We start from the raw sequence: 23,194 nt of genomic DNA, 5'->3' as shown, positions 1-23,194 counted from the left end.
AATAGAACACTCAGAATAAGGTAATAGCAAAAAAGAGTTTACATGAAAAACCGTAAGGGAAAGATAATACTTCCGGGTCAAGTAAGGCTAACGTTTTTTGGCGCCAAATACACGACCCACTGATTGGTAAAACATACTTTAAATAGCCACCATAACTCACCAGCAAACATAGTCTTGAAAAAGGCCTAACTGAGAGGCCGAAACGCGTTGACAGAATTTGGTGAGCAATATTTCATTACTTTCTTCTCTATTTGTAGCATTATTGCACTATGTTGTTTTGTTGTTGATTGCAGGTTTATGAGGATAGAGTCTTATAATATAGACTGAATACCCTAGAAAACACTCCAACAACAAAGCATTCGCCAGAAAGGAAAGGAGGATTTTAATCATCATTATTACCAACACATTTACTTTACACCATCAAATAACCATTGATTAAGGATTTGGAGCTACACCCACACATTTTTCTCCACTAACTAATTTTTTCACCATCATCATTTTTGGATCACCACACGTTTTTTAGTTCAATTTTTCGATTTTTGAGTTCAATTTTTGAGTTATATGTTTTTGATTCACATATCTCCGATTTTTAGAACACCAATATAATTTTGTTTTTAAACACAGATTTTTTATTGATTTTTTATTAATTTTTTCTAACACAGAATTTTTTCTGGAACACTTTAAAGGAATCACTTTTATTTATATATACCATCATTGTTTTATCACATTTTTTAACGGAGGAGGATATTCCCACTAAGGAATTAGAGACATTCAATAAATTGGTGCAATACACCCAAACTACATTTTAAGGAACTGTATAACAACAAATATCTAAAGTAATTTTTACAGAAGTTTGTAACATTTAAAGTAATTTTTACAGAAGTTTGTGATTTTTAGAATAAGTTTGTGTTTTAAAACAACTGTTACCTATCGTTTTAAAACAATTGTTATTAACCGATTAATATTGTACAATATTCTATAATATGTACATGGATCCATGTTTTTAACTGATTGTATGCTGAATTTAAATTTTATTTTATGTATTAAATTTGTCAAACTTTTATATCGCTTATATATTCACTTTTATACAACCTTGTGTTATATTTTACCAAAAATATTTACACATGATAGAGAAGCTTATAGAATCTTCTAAACCCACTTCCCAATAGCCTCTAGTTAGGCGCTTTCTGATATTTCATCACTAAAACTTATAGAGGTAGGACTCATTAATAGAAAAAACATTAAAAGCATAACTAGTGTAATAGCCGATCCAAATAATACCAATTACTGTTTCAATTTAGTGGATTGTCATTCTTAATAACATCATTACTCCATCCAATCTTATAAATTATACAACACTAGGTATATGTTAGTTGCATACAAAAGGTTTCTACTAGGAACCAGAATTAGTTGTCATCAACAGGGCATATAATGAGCAAAGTGAAGCATGCAAATATTAGACAATACCATGTGTTATAAACAATGCCAGAGCACATTAACCCAAGTCGCGTTATAATCTCAGTTACTTAGGTAGGACCAAAGAGTTATATTACTTGTATAAATGTACTTAATCCTCTGAAATCCGGCTTACAAACCATCATATTTAGGAATAACCATTCAGTATGTGGCGAGTGTCCTAAATGAACATAGGTTGACACTACAAATGTCTCGTGTATGTCACTATCCCACGCCAGTACTGTCCAGGCAATGACAATGGCATTGGATATGCATAAAGGAGAGGATCAGGAAAATTTGAAAACAACGTCCCATTACATGAATGCAGGACCTCTCCCCTTCACATGTTCCAAGGATATCGCAGCGAACACGTCTGAGTCCGTCCCTCTGAACCAACAGCTGCCGTCTGAAGCCTCGGCATGAAAACAAATGAAAGTCCTCTCCGCTCAATGGGACCGCAACGTCCTGACCAAAGGAGAAATAGAAAAGAGGAGAAGGCCTCCATGACCCAATCGTCCAGTGGACACCAACCGCTCAGGCTGTGAGACCAGGTATGTCTCCCTAGAACATAGGAAAGTAGCTGTGGTGTCTGGAGTCTGTGTACTCCTCATAGGTAAGGCCCCTGCATCCCGTGTAAAGGCATAATCAGCCTCTTGTACAGGCGTAGCATGGCGATCATAGAGGCTATAATCACAAGGGCTCTGTGATTTCTCTTGGGAGCCCGAATCGACAATGGCTGGTAATTCCTGCCCAACCACCTCCGCAAGTGCCAGTGTCAGGTTAGAGAAGTGGGTATCAATCATGGCCATAATTTCAAGGCTCCACGAGACCAGCGCCATCTTGGGTTTCTCGGGTATCTGAGTCGCTGCGCAATTTGCTTTGATTCTGAAGAAAACCAGGTGAAATAAATCTTTTTACGCTCCCAGGCCCCTTTCTACAAAAACATATAAGAATGGGGACTACCTCTGAATAACCTTGGGTTGTAAGATTAGGTAGATAAGGCCCATATAATGTATCCTGAGCCAGGAGCTCTACAGAGATGCGACCATCCACTCCAGAAGCTAGCTCCGCCCCCCATTACTAATTTTTAAACACTAAAATATTAAAATTGTATTAAATAAAAATAAACTAGTATCTGTCCTGATCACAATAAATATTTAGTAAATATTTAAGCTGGATTAATCAGAGGATGCTCCATTTTAAATTAAAGAATATCTCTCCTTTTTCCCTTAATAACTGCAACAGAGTAAAAAAATGAGTGGAACAAAATAGTGTATTACATTGAGGACTGCTTTCCACACCAAATCTCATGTTGAATATACTGACAGATTTCTTAAACCACACGAGGTCCAGACAGACAGGCAGACAGGGATCTCTGAGACTCCTAACTCTCACTCGTTGAATGATGGATCCATTCTTTCATCATCTACAACCAGATCCAAATAATGACACAAACTTGCCAACAACATTCCAATCCGAAGTTTATTGGGAAAGTTATTGGAGTCAGCTGTCTCCCTAAGTAAAGTTACATACCGGCGGTGCCGGTTAAGTAAATTTAATTTAGACCAATACCAGCAGCAGCAGTGGCGGTTACTGGCTCCTTACCTGATGATGATTGTTAATCCAGTCTCCAGAGGCTGAGAGCGAGGCTCTGACTGACTGTGTCAACACTGTCAAGGAAGTGCGTGCCTGCATATGATTGTGCCACACAGTGCTATGGTCAGTAGTCCCGTGCACGCTATTGTCCCACCCCCTAACCAATCAAAATTAATTATTGCAGAATTTGCCGGGGATTCAGAAAGCAGCCCTCCGCTCCTGTCATGGTCCTGGGGCAGAGTTTGATTTTTTTCTGTTGAGCTGATTTCCCGCCACAAATCAGAAATGGCGGTAAACAAGCTCAACAGAAAAAAAATCAAACTTGGAGTCAGTGACAGTCAGCCAGAGTCTCTCGGGCCACGGGTGGGTGGGGGTTGGAGTGACGTAATCATCGGGACTACCGGGCCTGGCTTTTAATTTTTTTAGAAAAAAATAGTAAATAAATTGTTGCTATGTCGGCAGTGGCAGGGCCCCTCTGCCTGGCTGGGCCCCTGACTGTTGTCACCCCTGTCACCCTCTGATGGGGGCCCTGACTGTACTTACAAAAGGAGAAACAACAGTTGTATGAGTAAGTCTGAATACTGTCATGCTTTTGTACTCTTATACTAATGCAGCTTCATTATAAACTGTTTTGTAATGAAAGTTATCCCTGAAAAACTAAGGGCCCAATTCTCTAAAGATCTCGGACTCATTTCTCTAAAAAAAGACTGAGCCTGAATATCTCTGCAAGTGACAGGCTGCCGTCCATAGAAAGTAATGGATCTCTCTGGAATGTAGAATCTCGCAAGCAGGGAGAGTGTAACAGAGAGAGCACCCAGGGCTGATATTTTTTTTTTAGGAAATTCATTAGCACTTGCTTCTAATTTCACATACATTTCTCTTTCTACCACTACAATATGTGAATTTGTAGACAAACTTGCTGGATTGCACTTGGTAAGATAAAACAGTGAGACGTTCAGGCATACGATACAATGACACTATTGACACATCAATGGATGACAATGTTCAGCCAACTTGCCAAGAGCCTCGAGACTCATTTTATAATATAAATACTTTTTGTTAGGATTTTAGCTTTGAGCTGTTTACTTTGTACATTGAGTGCAAATGTTTTCCTGTGTACTTTAAATAAGAATTTATGCAAAGGAGAGAGAAAGAATTCACCATACTCACTGAGCCCAGCACTTTACTGTTAGTCATCAGCAGCCATCATTCCTTTCACTGGATCCTTCTCTCTCATCTGTAATAAATACAACATATGAGATAGGTTAATGGCTATCATACAGTCATAAATAAACTCTCACTCTTTTACACATTCAGCTCACAGGAAATCAGTAATGTGTTTCATGTAAAACATGGATGTTATAATGCTACGCACTATATACACCTCAGAGCCATGATTTTACTACAACAACTGGTTTTACCAACCTCATCCAGTTCCTTCTTTGTCTCTTCTTCCATCCTACGAATGTCTTCCATTGTTAGGTCCACCCATCGGTCAAGCCAACAGAAAAGTTGACGATGGAAATTTGTAAACAGACGCCTCTCTTGCTAACAATAAAAATTCATTATTAGTTCATTTTACAATATTTTAAAAATAATATGTTTTATATGATACTAAAAGGGACATGAAACCCAAATTTTTTCTTTTAAACAGAGCATACAATTTTAAACAACTTTCTGGATTTACTTCTGTTATCTAATTTGTTTTGTTCTCTTGGTATTCTTTGTTGACAATAATACCTAGGTATGCTCAGGAGCAGCAATGCACTACTGATTGGAGGCTGCACATATATGCCGCTTGCCATTGGCTCACTAGATATGTTCAGAGCAGTGCATTGCTGCTGCTTAAACAAAGAATACTGAGAGAATAAAGCAAATTTGATAATATAAGTAAATTGGAAAGTTGTTTATGTATGCTCTATCTTAAATCATGAAAGAAAAAACATTGTGTCTCATGTCCCTTTAAGAAAGTCATGCAATGTTTAAAACATAATACTAAGCGTGGCAAATAATTTTGTTTTAAAATCATACTGAAACCTAATAAACTGCATGCTGCATTCATCTCTTTTATTAACTATTATTTTACATAAAAACTGTTATAGGCAGGGCTGCTACTAGAAATTATGGGGCCCCTGACTTAAGCATTGATCGGGCTCCCCCCCCCCCCCCTCCTTTGACATGTGTAATTTTTGACCAAGTGACTAAAACGTACATGCACTTTATTCTTAAGTGTCTATTTAAACTTGGAAATGTTGTAAAGGTAGTAACATACACTGAAACACACACACACTCACACATAAGGATTCACATATAGACACTCTAGCAGACACGCAAAGAAACACACTCAGACACAGACACCCAAACAGAAACTCAGCACTTGTTTACATTGACCTGACAAGTAATGAGGTTTTGTAAAAAAAAATGAGATTTAAAAAACAAAATATGGAGTTCTGATTATCTTTGTGTAAAGGAAGATGCCAACTAAATGATGACAACAGCATGCAGTGGCTGAAAGGAAGGGCCCTGAACTGCCTAAACAATAATTTAAAGGTTAAATGGTAGATTGGTGACTTCCGCAAAGGTCTCATTAGTCTCAAAATCTGTAGAAAGATGTGAATAATCAGTAGTAACGTCAAAATGTCCTAAAAAGGAACAGACAATGGACACACACACACACAAACTCAAACTTGCACATACACCCAAGGAAACACCGACAGAGACAGCCTCAGAAAACACAAAAAGATACACACACACACAGAGACACCCACAGAAAACACAGAAAGACATACATACACACACCCTCACTGAGACATCCACAGAAAACACACAGACATACACACACCCTCACAGAGACATCCACAGAAAACACACACCCTCACAAGAGACATCCACAGAAAACACAGACATACATACATACACATCCTCACAGAGACATCCACAGAAAACACAGACATACACACCCACCCTCACAGAGGCATCCAGAGAAAATACACAAAGACAAACATACACACACTCTCACAGAGACACCCATAGAAAAAGCTCAGACATATGCACACACCCTCACAGAGAGACCCACAGAAAATGCACAAAAACATACACACCCACCCTCACAGAGAGACCCACAGAAAAAAATACATACACACTCATAGAGACACAAACCAAAGCACAAAGACATAAACACAGACACCCAAAGAAACACTCACAGGAGGAAACAATTATGCACCTTGCATCCCCTAAATCAACAGTGTGTGACATGCATGATTAAAAAAATGCAGAAATTAAGAGATCACTTTTTAAAGAATCATATTTGTAAATGTGCAAACAAAAATAATTCTGTGAATTCAAAATTGTACATTAATGATCTGGGTAGATGAATAGATGAAGAGAAGTACTTTTAAAAGGTTGATGTATGTTTCTTTGATTTTTTTCACCATTTTCCCCAACCAAGAGCACCACTTCAAATATAGTGTACAAATGTTCCCATCTGTCAGCTGTACTTATGGATTTTGAAAATGATGTACTCTATATGGTCTTGGTGGAACCATAAGCTGTGGTACTCATACCATTAGATCTGGTTAAATGCAGGATTTAGGCTTGTTGGTATGTATTTCAAAATTAAGTCAGCTGCAGTGTAAACTGAACAGTCTAAGTTAACCTGTCTCATTTCAAACACTGAGCAATCTTAGTCTGAGAGTATAACATGTTATGCAGATGTAAAAATCTTAGATAAAATGCGTACTTGCATCTGGAAAGTCCTTGCATAAAGGGGCAATAAACTGGAATGTAATATATATATATATATATAATTCAAAGAATAAACGATGGCGACAGCACTGTATTTAAAAGAATTCCTCTTCTTTATTGAAACAACATTAGGATAAAAACACAGCGGCGTTTCGAGTCTCTTGGACCCTTACTCATGCTATGTCAGGCCTTCATGGACGTTCCTTTTGGTGGTGGTGGGATCTTGGGTGAGAGAGATGATTAACTGGGTGTTGTCGCCATAGGAGACTATGTTGAGGTTGTGGCGTTGTACGATGGCGGCATGAGGGGCCATGTAGATGTTGAAGAGGGTGGGGTTCAGCAAAGAGCCTTGCGGTACACCGCAGTTAACTGGTGTGGGTTTGGAGGAGAAGGGCAGGAGTCTGACTTTCTGGGTCCTGCCCGTGAGGAAGGAGGTGATCCATTCGAGGGCTTTGCTGCGGATGCCGGCATCGTGTAGGCGGGTGCGGAGGGTGCTGCAGTCAACAGTGTTGAACGCTGCTGAGAGGTCTAGGAGGATGAGGGTGGCGGTTTCTCCTCGGTCAAGCATGGCGCGGATGTCGTCTGTGGCAGCGAGGAGGGGGAGGTCTTGGTGCTGTGGTTGCTTCTGAAACCGGATTGGGAGTGGTCCAGGGTGTGGTTGGCCTCAATGTGGTCAATAAGTTGCAAGTTGATGGACGTCTCTATGACTTTGGCCGGGAAGGGGAGTAGAGAGATGGGGCGGTAGTTATTCGGGTCCGTGGGGTCTGCCGAGGGTTTCTTCAGCAGGGGTTTCAGTTCCGTGTGTTTCCAGACATCCCGGAAGGTGCCAGTTTTGATGGAGTAGTTGATGGTGCGGCGGAGTTCAGGCGCAATGGTGTCGCTTGCTTTGTTGAATATGTGATGAGGGCATGGGTGCGCCGGAGTGGATGGATTTCATGATTCTGAGGGTGTCCTATGTGGTGAGGGGGCTCCAGATAATCAGTGTGTGTGTGTGTGGGGGGTGAATTTAGGTGGGGTGTCAGTGGGTGTAGGGGGTGGGTGGTGGAGGTTGAGTTATGAGACGTGAAACTGTCATAGATGTCGAGGATCTTGCGGTGGAATCTATGGTATTGGTTCATCAACTGTTTATAACACCAAGAAGCAAAGGGACAAAATATTTAAATTCTATGTAGACAGTTATTCAAAGAAGCAAAAAAGCATTAGAAAAACTAAGAAGGATGGTTTAGACAATGTCAGAGCGATGGAGTGGACTTGTGAGTTCTATAAAGAACTTGAATATGAGTGTGATTATAGTGAAGGGTGGCTTCAAAGATTCAAGAAGCGTCATGGAATTTCCATGCATAAAGTGTGTGGAGAAAAGAGGTCTGCAAACCATGAAGGAGCTGCAGAGTATGTGGATAAATATTCAAAGCTTATAGCTGATGAGCACCTCAGTCCTGAGCAAGTGTTTAATGCAGATGAAACTGCATTAAATTGGCGATGCACACCTAGGAATACTTTAACAGGAGACGAAGAAGAGCCCAAATAATTAAAAATAAAACAATCTAAGAACAGATTTGGCTTTGAAAAGTGTTAACATTTACCCAGTAACATACCGTTCAAATAAAAATGGCTGGATTACAACCGATATTACCATAGAATGGTTTGAATAGTTCTTTGTGCCAGAAACCAGAGCACACTGCACATCTGTAGGCCTACCAGAAGATTGCAAAATTCTTCTTGTTCTGGACAACTGTTTGTGTCGCAGCAGACATTTCCAGTCTGATGTATATCTTACAGGATTGGTGGATTTGTATAACCGTTAATAGGTATTATGTGAGCGAACTAACATTGAGCTTGAGCCTGTGCGCAGGGTTATTTCAGATTGTTGTCAGGTGATTGTTTACATATGTTCTTATGAGGATAATTATGGTAAACCTGTTTGCAATTTAATATGCTTAATTGTAATTGTTGTGTGTGTATGTATATATATATATATATAGATATATATATAGATATAGATATATATATATTTGTGTATAAGCCATGTATGCTGCTTGAAGAAGCAAGTCTATCTTGTGAAACGCGTTCATCTATTTTTTATATGTGCTATTGGCACTTTTAATAAACCACTTTTCACTTATAAACAATTTTAAGTGTGTTTATATTGGGATCCTGTATGGTGTTTGTTAAACGCTGTGGGTATTCAGGACATTGCTTATACCGGATGAGACACTTTGTAATAAGTGCTTGAATTTTGTGAGTATGATTCCTGTGGGGCCTTTAAGTGCATTTTTTTGGGGAACCTTACTCCAGAGATAAGTGCACGCATCTGTGACCTGCAGTTTTTCAGACCCTGCATGTAACACTTGAATGTGTATTGTTTTTAGATTGCACACCTAATAAAGTTTGTATTGTTTTAGGGAGCTTTTGTGATTACAGTCTTCCTTTGAACACGGAAGAGCAGCTTTTCTGATTACAGTCCTCCTTTGAACACTGGTAGTAATTATTTGGAGTGTACAGACCTATCCCTCCCCAGAGATAATTTTCAGTAGTATAGGGATCCACCTTTCCCTCCCACGATGGGCCAACTTCCTTCCCTCCCTCCAGCTCCACTGCACCATTAATACAGAAAATGTCTATCGATCAGTTATCTGACACAGTCTTATTCAATCAGCAGATGCCTTCTGCCAACATGCAACAGAGTGTTAGATATAAATACTACGTCAGCAAAGAACACTGGGCGAAGTACTTTGTGATGTAGTACCTACGTCCAATTGGTGCAAGGGGTTATTCTGCTGAAAATACCAACATCAATGGTGAATATTAAACAAAACCAAACAGGCCCATGAACTTACTCCTAAGAATCTCCACTAATATCTGCTGTCAAATTCACTTGGCCACATTACGAGTTTTGCGTTATGAGCGTCTCGGTAATAACTTGCAAGTTATTTCCACCACTCACCTTTAATAGCGCTGCTTTTACAGGTTTGCAAAAACCCAGCGTTAGCGGGCAATATGGCAGCGTTGTGCTCCATACCGCACACAAATACCAGCGCTGCTTTGAGCTGGTTTTACGTGCTCGTGCAAGATTTCCCCATAGACATCAATGGGGAGAGCCGGCGAAAAAAAAGCAAACACCTGCAATAAAGGAGCGTAAAGCTCCGTAAAGCAGCCCCATTGATTCCTATGGGGAAAGAAAATGTATGTTTAAACCTAACACCCTAACATAAACCCTGAGTCTTAACACCCCTAATCTGCTGCCCCTGGCATCGCCGACACCTAAATTACACTTATTAACCCCTAATCTGCTGCCCCTGACATCCCGACACCTACATTACACTTATTAACCCCTAATCTGCTGCCCCCGACATCGCTGACACCTACATTACACTTATTAACCCCTAATCTGCCGCCCCTGATATCGCCGACACCTACCTACACTTATAAACCCCTAATCTGCTACCCCTCACATCGCTGCCACCTACCTACACTTATTAACCCCTAATCTGCCGCCCCCAACGTCGCCGCCGCCACTATACTAAAGTTATTAACCCCTAAACCTCTGGCCTCCCACATCACTAACACTAAATAAATATATTAATCCCTTAACCTAACCCTAACACCCCTAACTTTAATATAATTAAAATAAATCTAAATACAAATAACTATTATTTCCTAATTAATTCCTATTTAAGACTAAATACCCGTAAAATAAACCCTAAGATAACTACAATATAACTAATAGTTACATTGTAGCTATCTTAGGTTTTATTTTTATTTTACAGGTAAGTTTGTATTTATTTTAACTAGATAAAATATTTGGTAAATAGTTATTATAGGATTTTTTACCCTTTAATTCCGATTGGCTGAAAGAATTCTATCCGCCAATCAGAATTCATGGAACGCCATCTTGGATGACGTCATTTAAAGGAACCTTCATTGTTCAAGAACCATCGAAAGAAGAGGATGCTCTGTGCCGGATGTCTTGAAGATGGAGCTGCTCCGCGTCAGAAGGATGAAGATAGAAGATGCCTTCTGGATGAAGACTTCTGCCCGCCTGGAGGACGACTTCTTGCCGCTTGGATGAAGACTTCTCCCGGCTTCATTGAGGACTTCTTGCCTCTCGGATGAAGACTTCTCCCAGCTTCGTTAGGGATGGATGTCCGGTCTTCAAAAACTGTAAGTGGATCTTCGGGGGTTAGTGTTAGGTTTTTTTTAAGGGTTTATTGGGTGGGTTTTATTTTTAGATTAGGGACTTTGGGCAATGTAAAATAGCTAAATGACCTTTTAAGGGCAATGCCCATCCAAATGCCCTTTTCAGGGCAATAAGGAGCTTAGATTATTTAGGTAGGCTTTTTTTGGGGGGTTGGTTGTGTGGGTGGTGGGTTTTACTGTTGGGGGGTTGTTTGTATTTTTTATTACAGGTAAAAGAGCTGATTTATTTGGGGCAATGCCCCACAAAAGGCCCTTTTTAAGGGTCATTGGCAGTTTATTGTAGGCTAGGGTTTTTTTATTTTGTGAGCCTTTTTTATTTTGATAGGGCTATTAGATTAGGTGTAATTAGTTTAAATATTTGATCATTTCTTTTTTATTTTGTGTAATTTAGTGTTTATTATTTTCTGTATTTTAGATAAATGTATTTTGTTAATTTAATTTATTTAATTTTAGTGTAATGTTAGGTTTTAGTGTAAGACAGGTTAGGTTTTATTTTACAGGTAAGTTTGTAATTATTTTAACTAGGTAGCTAGTAAATAGTTAATAACTATTTACTAACTATTCTACCTAGTTAAAATACAAACTTACCTGTAAAATAAAAATAAAACCTAAGATAGCTACAATGTAACTATTAGTTATATTGTAGCCGCTTAGGGTTTATTTTACAGTTAAGTATTTAGTTTTAAATAGGAATTATTTAGTTATTAATAGTAGGTTTTATTTAGATCTATTTTAATTATATTAAAGTTAGGGGTGTTAAGGTTAGACTTAGGGTTAGGTTTAGGGGTTTATATATTTATTTAGTGTTAGTGATGTAGGAGGACAGAGGTTTAGGGGTTAATAACTTTATAGTAGCGGCGACATTGGGGCAGCAGATTAGGGGTTAATAATATTTAACTAGTGTTTGCGATGCAGGAGTACGGTGGTTTAGGGGTTAATATGTTTATTATAGTGGCGGCGATGTCCGGAGCGGCAGATTAGGGGTTAATAATTTTATTTTAGTGTTTGCGATGCCGGAGGGCCTCGGTTTAGGGGTTAATAGGTAGTTTATGGGTGTTAGTGTACTTTGTAACACTTTAGTTATGAGTTTTATGGTACAGCTTTGTAACGTAAAACCCATAACTACTGACTTTCAGTTTACGGTACGGATCTTGTAGTCATGGGCTGTACCGCTCACTTTTTGGCCAGACAGGCAAACTCGTAATACTGGCACTGTGAAGTCCCATCCAAAAAGGACTTTTTAAAAAGTGCGGTAGTTACGTTGCGTGACGGTAAAAAAAGTGTGCGGTACAGCTGTACCTACAAGACTTGTAATAGCAGCGGTAGTGAAAAAGCAGCGTTATGAGGCTTTTTCACTCATAACGCAAAACTCGTAATCTAGCAGACTGTTAATTAAAACACCATTAAACCAACATTCTACCCATTAATTTTTGAGTCTACACCAAGGCAATGCAGTTTATGAATGAGTATGCACAGGACAGTGACAAATACCTTACCCAAATATAGTTAATCTATGTCTGCAGATCGCCACAGTCAAAAAAAAAACTTGATTAGTCTTGTCCAGATGTACTTGTTTACAGGCAACAGAAATCGCTTTATCAAACACATCTTGTCCTTTTTATAGTGATTGTTGGCTGCCAAAAAAGATCTGTCTTATAAAGACAAAATCTAAAATAATAGAAAAAAATAAAAATACAAGCAGAAAACTAATGAAAAACAGCTGGAGGAAAGTTAGATGCTAGTCTCAGCTTTAGACGGATAACCATTGCATCATTCTTGAAAGCTAGCTGATGCCAGTGTCTGGCACAGTACTTGGTTATTGAGAATGAAATAAACCTACTTGAGCGAAGATTGATAGGGGGCTTACAGGCACCGGAAAATATTACAATTATAAAGAAAATGTCATGCCCTTAGGGGAACCTGACTGAGGACTGTTTCTTTCTCAATGCTGCAAATTCAAATCTTAGTGTGCTGCACTTTCACAAGAAGAAATCCAACTCTGAAGAGAGCCCAATTTCACGGGCACCTACTTTTCACAATAGGCAGGGAACAAAACTGCAGAATGCACGTCTAGAATTAGACATTTTCTTTATTGCTTTGCACCATCTTGAACCTGATGTAGAAAATGAACATGAAACAAGTATGTCACAACTCATGTGACAGTGTATGCACGTATGCCTGCCCAAGCATAGAGGAGAAGCACCAAACAAATCCTATATAGAGCTCACCCAGCTATGGCACTTAGGGATTGATCACAATATATAGTTTCATAAGCATTGGACTGTTAACTGCTACAGATGAGCCCCTTTCAATGTCAACACACAGGCATTTTCACAGTATGGGGCTGATTTATGCCCCTGTTTCCGCACGCTACATAACTGGTCTGCTGCCTCTGAGGCTGCAGTCTGCCCGGTCCTATACGATCAGGATGATTGACACCCCCTGCTAGCGGCCGCAAAACTGCAGGGGGCAGCATTGGACAAGCAGTTCACAAGAACTGCTTGTGGCATTCATTGATGTCTGTCGGACATGATCCGCTGAGCGGATCATGTCGGACAGACCAATGATAAATCGGCCCCATAATCTGCAATACTTTCTACATTGTCGGTCTGGTGAAAAATGGCCCCATACTTAACATGTGCCAGTCCTGTTTGGTTGATCAACATCCACATTCTCAATAAGTAACAGCATATTTACATTTAAAATTGAGTGTAAGTGCTATTGTCTTGTCTTTTTATTATATAAATAATATAAGCAGTTACACACAAAATTTTGCTAAATTAGTCACTTAAAGGGACATTTTAACACTAAATAAATGCTAGAAAGAATGATGCAGTCAAAGAAAAGATTAGTCTGTGAATAACATGAATATGTATTTTTTTAAAAACTTCATTAACTGTTTAAATATTGACAAAATAAGTGTAAAGTTTTAGTGTTTACAACACAATGGGAGCTGCCATGTTGTAACTCAGGTTACCTTCTCTGCTGTGGCCAATTAGGGACAGTTATAAATAGGTCACTAGAAAATGCAGCCAATGGCTGTGTGGAATATAACAGTGTTCTGCACTTCCGTTTCTAACAGCAACTGAAAAGCTCATTTCAGAAGGGAATTATAGGAAAAGGGGAACATACACACATATCAATGCTTTTGGAGTACAACAGGTTAACTGCACATGTTGCCTATTTGCATCACTACACACTATATTAAAAAGGATCAATCAACAGAGAGGTCCTTCAACCTGTAATGTAATCATAAAACTCCTGAAAATGCAGTTTTGTTTTTAGCTAATCTTATTGAATCGTGAAATAAACAAGGCAAATAACAATTCTGTGTTGTTTTCAGGAGGCAACAATTTCTCTTTTGAGGGGTATTAACAGAAGATGTATTTTATGGTGTGATCACTGAGAAATCACACTAAGAGCAGATTATAAATTGCTCTCTGCCGAAAACAAGAGCAAAACTGTAATGAACTCCTTATTTAGGTACCTACAAATGTATACTTATGTTTACAGAAATGAGAATCTATAAGCCTTGACATGAATAACAAAACCAAATGAGGCTAGTGTCCCAGGTGATAAGTATTACTGATTAGAATCACTGATGATGATCACTAGGAGAAGGGCTTGAAAACAATTATTTAAATGGTGAGACAGCCCTCTTGACACGTGGGTGATAAGAAACTTTTTAAGTCCTTCCAAAATAGTATCAATGCTGAGAGCTATGTATAGGGACAGTTTACCATATTTTTTTTCTCCAGTTTACTTTGTTTCCAATCATCCATTTACCTGCTGGAGTGTATTACATTGTTTACAAATAGCTCCTTTATCTTTATATCAGCATTAGAAATTGCAGATTTTGCCAGCGGTATCCCTACCTATACTGAACGCTTCTATATTTAAAGGACCAGTCAACAAAGCAGATTTGCATAATCAACAAATGCAAGATAACAAGAAAATGCAATAGCACTTAGTCTGAACTTCAAATGCGTATTAGATTTTTTTTCTGACAATTTTAAAAGTTATGTCTTTTTCCACTCCCCCTGTACCATGTGACAGCCATCAGCCATTCACAAATGCATACACACTTATTTTTGCACATGCTCAGTAGGAGCTGGTGACTCAAAAAGTTTAAATATAACAAGACTGTGCACATTTTGTTAATGGAAGTAAATTGGAAAGTTGTTTAAAATGGCATGCTCTATCTGAATAATGAAAGTTTAATTTTGATTGAGTGTCCCTTTAAGTATTGGCTATAGAAAAGCTACATAAACATAGTGAGAAGAAGAAATTACACTCCCAGTGGGAGGTAAAGGAGATAAGCAATAACATATAATTGTTTTAATTGTTCTCTTAAGCTATTGGGCTTTGGTATATAAACAGAGACAATATAAAGAGGGTAAAATAAGGAAAACACAATTTATGCTTACCTGATAAATTTATTTCTCTTGTGGTGTATCCAGTCCACGGATCATCCATTACTTGTGGGATATTCTCATTCCCAACAGGAAGTTGCAAGAGGACACCCACAGTTATAGCTCCTCCCCTAACTGCCATATCCAGTCATTCGACCGAAAACACGCAGAGAAAGGAGAAACCATAGGGTGCAGTGGTGACTGTAGTTTAAATGAAAAAATTACCTGCCTTAAAATGACAGGGCGGGCCGTGGACTGGATACACCACAAGAGAAATAAATTTATCAGGTAAGCATAAATTGTGTTTTCTCTTGTAAGTTGTATCCAGTCCACGGATCATCCATTACTTGTGGGATACCAATACCAAAGCTAAAGTACACGGATGAAGGGAGGGACAAGGCAGGTACTTAAATGGAAGGTACCACTGCCTGTAAAACCTTTCTCCCAAAAATAGCCTCAGAAGAAGCAAAAGTATCAAATTTGTAGAATTTTGAAAAATTATGAAGCGAAGACCAAGTCGCCGCCTTGCAAATCTGTTCAACAGAAGCCTCATTTTTAAAGGCCCAAGTGGAAGCCACAGCTCTAGTAGAATGAGCTGTAATCCTTTCAGGAGGCTGCTGGCCAGCAGTCTCATAGGCTAAGCGGATTATGCTTCTTAGCCAAAAAGGAAGAGAGGTTGCCGAAGCCTTTTGACCTCTCCTCTGTCCAGAGTAGACAACAAACAAAGCAGATGTTTGACAAAAATCTTTAGTAGCTTGTAAGTAAAACTTTAAAGCACGAACCACGTCCAGATTGTGTAATAGACGTTCCTTCTTTGAAGAAGGATTAGGACACAAGGATGGAACAACAATCTCTTGATTGATATTCTTGTTAGATACCACCTTAGGTAAAAACCCAGGTTTGGTACGCAGGACTACCTTATCCGTATGGAAGATCAGATAAGGAGAATCACATTGTAAAGCAGATAACTCGGAAACTCTATGAGCCGAGGAAATAGCTACCAAAAACAGAACTTTCCAAGATAAAAGTTTGATATCTATGGAATGAAGAGGTTCAAACGGAACTCCTTGAAGAACCTTAAGAACCAAATTTAAGTTCCATGGGGGAGCAACAGGTTTAAACACAGGCTTGATTCTAACCAAAGCCTGAAAAAATGCCTGAACATCTGCCAGACGCTTGTGCAAAAGAATAGACAGAGCAGAAATCTGTCCTTTTAAGGAACTAGCTGACAATCCTTTTTCCAAACCATCTTGGAGAAAAGATAATATCCTGGGAATCCTAACCTTTGGATTCACACCAATAAAGATATTTACGCCATATTTTATGGTAAATTTTCCTGGTGACAGGCTTTCGTGCCTGTATTAAGGTATCAATGACTGACTCGGAGAAGCCACGCTTTGATAAAATCAAGCGTTCAATCTCCAGGCAGTCAGTCTCAGAGAAATTAGATTTGGATGGTTGAAAGGACCCTAAAGTAGAAGGTCCTGTCTCAGAGGCAGAGTCCATGGTGGAAAAGATGACATGTCCACCAGATCTGCATACCAGGTCCTGTGTGGCCACGCAGGCGCTATCAAAATCACTGATGCTCTCTCCTGCTTGACCTTGGCAAGCAGTCGAGGGAGCAGAGGAAACGGTGGAAACACATAAGCCAGGTTGATAGACCAGGGCGCTGCTAGAGCATCTATTAGTGTTGCCTTGGGATCCCTGGACCTGGATCCGTAACAAGGAAGCTTGGTGTTCTAGTGAGACGCCATGAGATCCAGTTCTGGTTTGCCCCAACAATGAATCAATTGTGCAAACACCTCCGGATGGAGTTCCCACTCTCCCGGATGAAAAGTCTGACGACTTAAAAAATCCGCCTCCCAGTTCTCTACACCTGGGATATGGATAGCTGATAGGTGGCAAGAGTGAGTCTCTGCCCAGCGAATTATCTTTGAGACTTCTAACATTGCTAGGGAACTTCTTGTTCCCCCTTGATGGTTGATGTAAGCCACAGTAGTGATGTTGTCTGACTGAAATCTGATGTACCTCAGAGTTGCTAACTGAGGTCAAGCCTGAAGAGCATTGAATATCGCTCTTCCAGAATATTTATTGGAAGGAGTGTCTCCTCCTGAGTCCACGATCCCTGAGCCTTCAGGGAGTTCCAGACTGCACCCCAACCTAGAAGGCTGGCATCTGTTGTTACAATTGTCCAATCTGGCCTGCAAAAGGTCATACCTTTGGACAGATGGACCTGAGATAGCCACCAGAGAAGAGAATCCCTGATCTCTTGATCCAGACTTAGTAGAGGGGACAAATCTGTGTAATCCCCGTTCCACTGACTGAGCATGCATAGTTGCAGCGGTCTGAGATGTAGGCGTGCAAACGGCACTATGTCCATTGCCGCTACCATTAAGCCGATTACTTCCATGCACTGAGCCACCGAAGGGCGCGGAATGGAATGAAGAACACGGCAGGAATTTAGAAGCTTTGATAACCTGGACTCCGTCAGGTAAATTTTCATTTCTACAGAATCTATCAGAGTCCCTAGGAAGGAAACTCTTGTGAGTGGGGATAGAGAACTCTTTTCCTCGTTCACTTTCCACCCATGCGATCTCAGAAATGCCAGTACTACGTCCATATGAGACTTGGCAATTTGGAAGTTTGATGCCTGTATCAGGATGTCGTCTAAATAAGGGGCCACTGCTATGCCCAGCGGCCTTAGGACCGCCAGAAGCGACCCCAGAACCTTCGTAAAGATTCTTGGGGCTGTAGCTAATCCAAAGGGAAGAGCTACAAACTGGTAATGCCTGTCTAGAAAGGCAAACCTGAGAAACTGATGATGATCTTTGTTATCGGAATGTGAAGATAAGCATCCTTTAAATCCACTGTAGTCATATATTGACCCTCCTGGATCATAGGTTGGATGGTACAAATAGTTTCCATCTTGAATGATGGAACTCTGAGGAATTTGTTTAAGATCTTTAGATCCAAAATTGGTCTGAAGGTTCCCTCTTTTTTTGGGAACCACAAACAGATTTGAGTAAAAACCCTGTCCCTGTTCCTCCTTTGGAACTGGATGGATCACTCCCATAACTAGGAGGTCTCGTACACAGTCTAAGAATGCCTCTCTCTTTATCTGGTTTGCAGATAATTGTGAAAGGTGAAATCTCCCTTTTGGGGGGGAAGTTTTGAAGTCCAGAAGATATCCCTGGGATATAATTTCCAACACCCAGGGATCCTGGACATCTCTTGCCCACGCCTGGGCGAAGAGCGAAAGTCTGCCCCCTACTAGATCCGTTACCGGAAGTTGATGCCGCACTTGCCTTGAAGTTTCGAAAGGCACGAAAATTAGACTGTTTGGCCCTTGATTTGGACCTGTCCTAAAGAAGGGCATGACCTTTTTCTCCAGTGATATCAGCAATAATCTCCTTCAAACCAGGCTCGAATAGGGTCTGCCCCTTGAAGGGAATGTTAAGCAGCTTAGATTTTGAAGTCACGTCAGCTGACCATGATTTAAGCCATAGCGCCCTGCGCGCCTGTATAGCAAAACCAGAATTCTTAGCCGTTAGTTTAGTCAAATGAACAATGGCATCAGAAAACAAAGGAATTGGCTAGCTTAAGTGCTCTAAGCTTGCCAAGTATGTCATCCAATGGAGTCGCTACCTGTAAAGCCTCTTCCAGAGACTCAAACCAGAACACCGCAGCAGCAGTGACAGGAGTAATGCATGCAAGGGGCTGTAGGATAAAACCTTATTGAATAAACATTTTCTTAAGGTAACCTAATTTTTTATCCATTGGATCTAAAAAAGCACAACTGTCCTCGACAGGGATAGTAGTACGCTTTGCTAAAGTAGAAACTGCTCCCTCCACCTTAGGAACTGTCTGTCATAAGTCCCGTGTGGTGGCGTCTATTGGAAACATTTTTCTAAAAATAGGAGGGGAAGAGAACGTCACACCTGGTCTATCCCATTCCTTATTAATAATTTCTGTAAACCTTTTAGGTATTGGAAAAACATCAGTACACACCGGCACTGCAAAGTATTTATCCAGTCTACACAATTTCTCTGGCACTGCAATTGTATCAGTCATTCAGAGCAGCTAAAACCTCCCTGAGAAACACGCGGAGGTGTTCAAGCTTAAATTTAAATGTAGAAATATCAGAATCAGGTTGCATCATCTTTCCTGAGTCAGAAACATCACCCACAGACTGAAACTCTCCTTCCTCGGCTTCTGCATATTGTGAGGCAGTATCAGACATGGTTCTTAAAGCGTCAGTATGCTATGCATTTCGTCTAACCCCAGAGCTATCTCGCTTACCTCTAAATTCAGGTAGTCTGGTTAATACCGCTGACAGTGTATTATCCATGACTGCCGCCATGTCTTGTAAAGTAATCGCTATGGGCACCCTAGATGTACTTGGCGCCATTTGAGCGTGAGTCCCTTGAGCGTGAGTCAAAGGATCTGACACGTGGGGAGAGTTAGTCGGCATAATTTTTTTTAAGACAGAATATGATCTTTATTGCTTAAAGTGAAATCAGTACATTTGGTACACATTCTAAGAGGGGGTTCCACCATGGCTTTTAAACATAATGAACAAGGAGTTTCCTCTATGTCAGACATGTTTGTACAGACTAGCAATGAGACTAGCAAGCTTGGAAAACACTTTAAATCAAGATAAAAAGCAAATATAAAAAACGGTACTGTGCCTTTAAGAGAAACAAATTTTGTCAAAACGTGAAAAACAGTGAAAAAAGTCAGTAAATCAAACGAAATTTTTACAGTGTATGTAATAAGTTAACAGAGCATTGCATCCAATGGATGATTAACCCCTTAATTAAAAAAAACGGATAAAAAAAAACGATATAGACGTTTTTTAACAGACACAACAAACTGCCACAGCCTGCTGTGGCCCTACCTTCCCCAATAAACGACTTTGGAAAGCCTTTGAGCCCTTTAGAGATGTCCTATAGCATACAGAGGACTCCTGAGGGAAGCTAGATGTCACAGTTTGTAATTTTAACTGCAACAACTGTAACTTTTATACTACAACAGTGGAAAGCCTCAGGAAACTGTTTCTAGGCAAAATTTAAGCCAGCCATGTGGAAAAAAAACTAGGCCCCAATAATGCAATTTTATAAGGGTATTACCCCTGAGAGTAAGCATGATACCAGTCGCTATTAAATCACTGTATTCAGGCTTAACTTACATTAATCCGGTATCAGCAGCATTTTCTAGCATTTTCCATTTCTAGAAAAAATTGTAACTGCACATACCTCATAGCAGAGTAACCTGCATGCCATTCTCCCGCTGAAGTTACCTCTCTCCTCAGACATATGTGAGAACAGCAATGGATCTTAGTTACAACCTGCTAAGATCATAGAAAACTCACGCAGATTCTTCTTCTATTTACTGCCTGGGATAAAATAGTACAACTCCGGTACCATTTAAAATAACAAACTTTTGATTGAAGATAAAAAACTAACTATTTTACACCACTCTCTCTTACTACCTCCATGCGTGTTGAGAGTTGCAAGAGAATGACTGGATATTGCAGTTAGGGGAGGAGCTATATAACAGCTCTGCTGTGGGTGTCCTCTTGCAACTTCCTGTTGGGAATGAGAATATCCCACAAGTAATGGATGATCCGTGGACTGGATACACCTTACAAGAGAAATGTAATTTACCTGCAAGCTCAACCCATTTTAACGGGTTGTGGTAAATTAACAAAACCAGCAATTTCATATACAAAAATAAATCTAAAGAAGAACTTTTTCATACTCTGCAGCTGGTATAACAAGTCACTGGAAACAAGTGAAGGAAAAAACAATTTTACAAAACAATGTCCTTTTAACATTGCTGAAAAGCATACCTATGTAGGCTCAGGAGTAGCAATGCACTACTAGGAGCTAGCTGTTGATTGGCTGCACTTATATGCCTCTTGTCATGGACTTGCACGATTTGTTCAGCTAGCTCCCAGTAGTGCATTGTTGCCACGGATATGAAGCAAATTCCGTAATAGAAGTAAAACGGAAAGTTGTGTAAAACTGCATGATCTATCAGAATTATAAGAGAGATATTTGGGGTTTTATGTCATGTTCTAGGCAACATGTATGACATTTTTTTTTATTTTTGTAGTTTCTGAGCCTTAAACAAAAAAGTCTTACCCCCAAAAAACACTTTCCTTTTAAGGATTACAACACATCCTGCAATAACCTTTCCCCTTGAACTTTAATAACACATCTCTTTGTTTCCACAAAATGAAATTAGTGCACAAACAGGGACACTAAATCATGGGAGATTGCTACTTTATCAGCTGGTTTATAACCTAATTGGCCCCAGCAGGGGAGATAAGGTAAAGGGAACAGGCTTGTATACCTAGGTTAGCTAAGTTACAACATGGTGGTTACTTTAGAAAGTAAAACTTAGTTTCTAAATTGTTAACTAATATAATTAAGAATGTTATTCTCAAGTTAATCTTTGCACTGAATATATAAACAGATCTAGCATTTATTTACTGTTTAAAGGGGCAGTTTACCCAACCACTTTCACTTTCACTCCTTTAAGTTGTTCCCAATCATCCATTTTGCCTGTTGGAGTGTATTTAATTGTTTACAAATAGCTCCTTAGCCTTTATATTGGCATTTGAAATAGCTGATTTAGCCTGTAGCATCCCTACCTATACTCAAAGCTTCTATACCTAGGTATAGGCTACTGAGAAACTATGCAAACACAGCCAGCAAAAGAAATTAAACTCCCAGTGGGAGGTGGAAGAGAAAGCTCTAAAATTTTCATTTTCAATTGTTCTTTCTAAATATTGTACAGAAACAGAGATAAAAAATGGAAGCAATTGAGTGATAAGATAAAGAGATCTGATCTGTTTGCAAGCTTAGCCTATTTGACGGGCTGTAATCTAATCCCTTTATTGTCCTTTTAAGAGTACTCACTAGTTACTCACCTTTTGTATAAAGCTTTCCACTTTGTTCTGTAGGCCCCACCATTTGAACTTTACAGTCACCAGCTTATATGCACACATGTGTGGACAGTCCTTATGCTGTGCCAGATTTTTCTATAAGAAGCAGTGCACACATTTGGATAAGTGCTTTTTAAATAAGAACGTTAGGCTAAATCATCATAAAAAAAATAATTAATTACCTTCCAATCTGGGCCTAAGGGTCCACGACCAGTCTTTACAGACTTAAATTTTGCGGGGTCTTCCCCGGGTTTGTAATCCTAGAATACAAAGTAAATGCATTCATACATTCAATTATTAAATAAAATAATAGTCCTAACTTTGCAAGCAGCATTGAACAATGCAACTTTTAAAGGAAGGTAAAACTCAGAGTTTAACTGTCAAGATTCAGATCTGAAAAAAAACTTTCCAATACTTTTATCATCAAATGTACTTTGTGCACTTTGTTTCTTTTGTTGATCTGCATGCCTGGGAAGGCTCAGGAGCCTCAGGAGTTATACATTGCTGCAATGATTGCTGCCATAAAGAGATCCAAACTTATACATGCACCTAAGCCTACTGACTTATGCTCTGCAACAAAGAATACTAAGAGAACAAATTATATTTAATATTAGAGGCAAAATAGAAATTGTTTTCAAATTGAATGCTTTATCTGAATCAAGTTTAATTTTTATTTTCATGGTTTTTTTTACAGGCACAAGAACTAGAATGCTGCTTTAGAAAATGTATTTAGCTTTCCTGGATATGCAACTGAAGGAAAAAAAAAAAAAAAAGGTAAACTATTTTCATTTGTATTTATTGCTTGTTAGTTGCCTTCCCAAAATAGCAACTAGCTTTA

At 39.3% G+C, this 23,194-nt stretch overlaps 1 protein-coding gene across 1 annotated transcript in view; it reads right to left on the bottom strand.

Annotated features, from left to right (window-relative positions):
• Positions 1-23,194, bottom strand: part of PITPNA (phosphatidylinositol transfer protein alpha) — a 173,778-nt gene that overhangs the window by 53,385 nt on the left and 97,199 nt on the right. Inside the window, exons 8-11 of the mRNA XM_053706235.1 lie at positions 22,539-22,616; positions 22,342-22,452; positions 4,477-4,599; positions 4,222-4,288 (exon numbers count right to left, since the gene is read on the bottom strand). Of these exons, the coding sequence (XP_053562210.1) occupies positions 4,241-4,288; positions 4,477-4,599; positions 22,342-22,452; positions 22,539-22,616 (360 nt within the window). The 3' untranslated portion in view covers positions 4,222-4,240. The remainder of the gene's footprint in view (positions 1-4,221; positions 4,289-4,476; positions 4,600-22,341; positions 22,453-22,538; positions 22,617-23,194) is intronic.

Source organism: Bombina bombina, chromosome 3, assembly GCF_027579735.1.
Source record: "Bombina bombina isolate aBomBom1 chromosome 3, aBomBom1.pri, whole genome shotgun sequence".
Lineage (NCBI taxonomy): Eukaryota > Metazoa > Chordata > Amphibia > Anura > Bombinatoridae > Bombina > Bombina bombina.
Note: the sequence above shows the minus strand (reverse complement) of the source record. Positions and strands in the feature narration are given on the sequence as shown.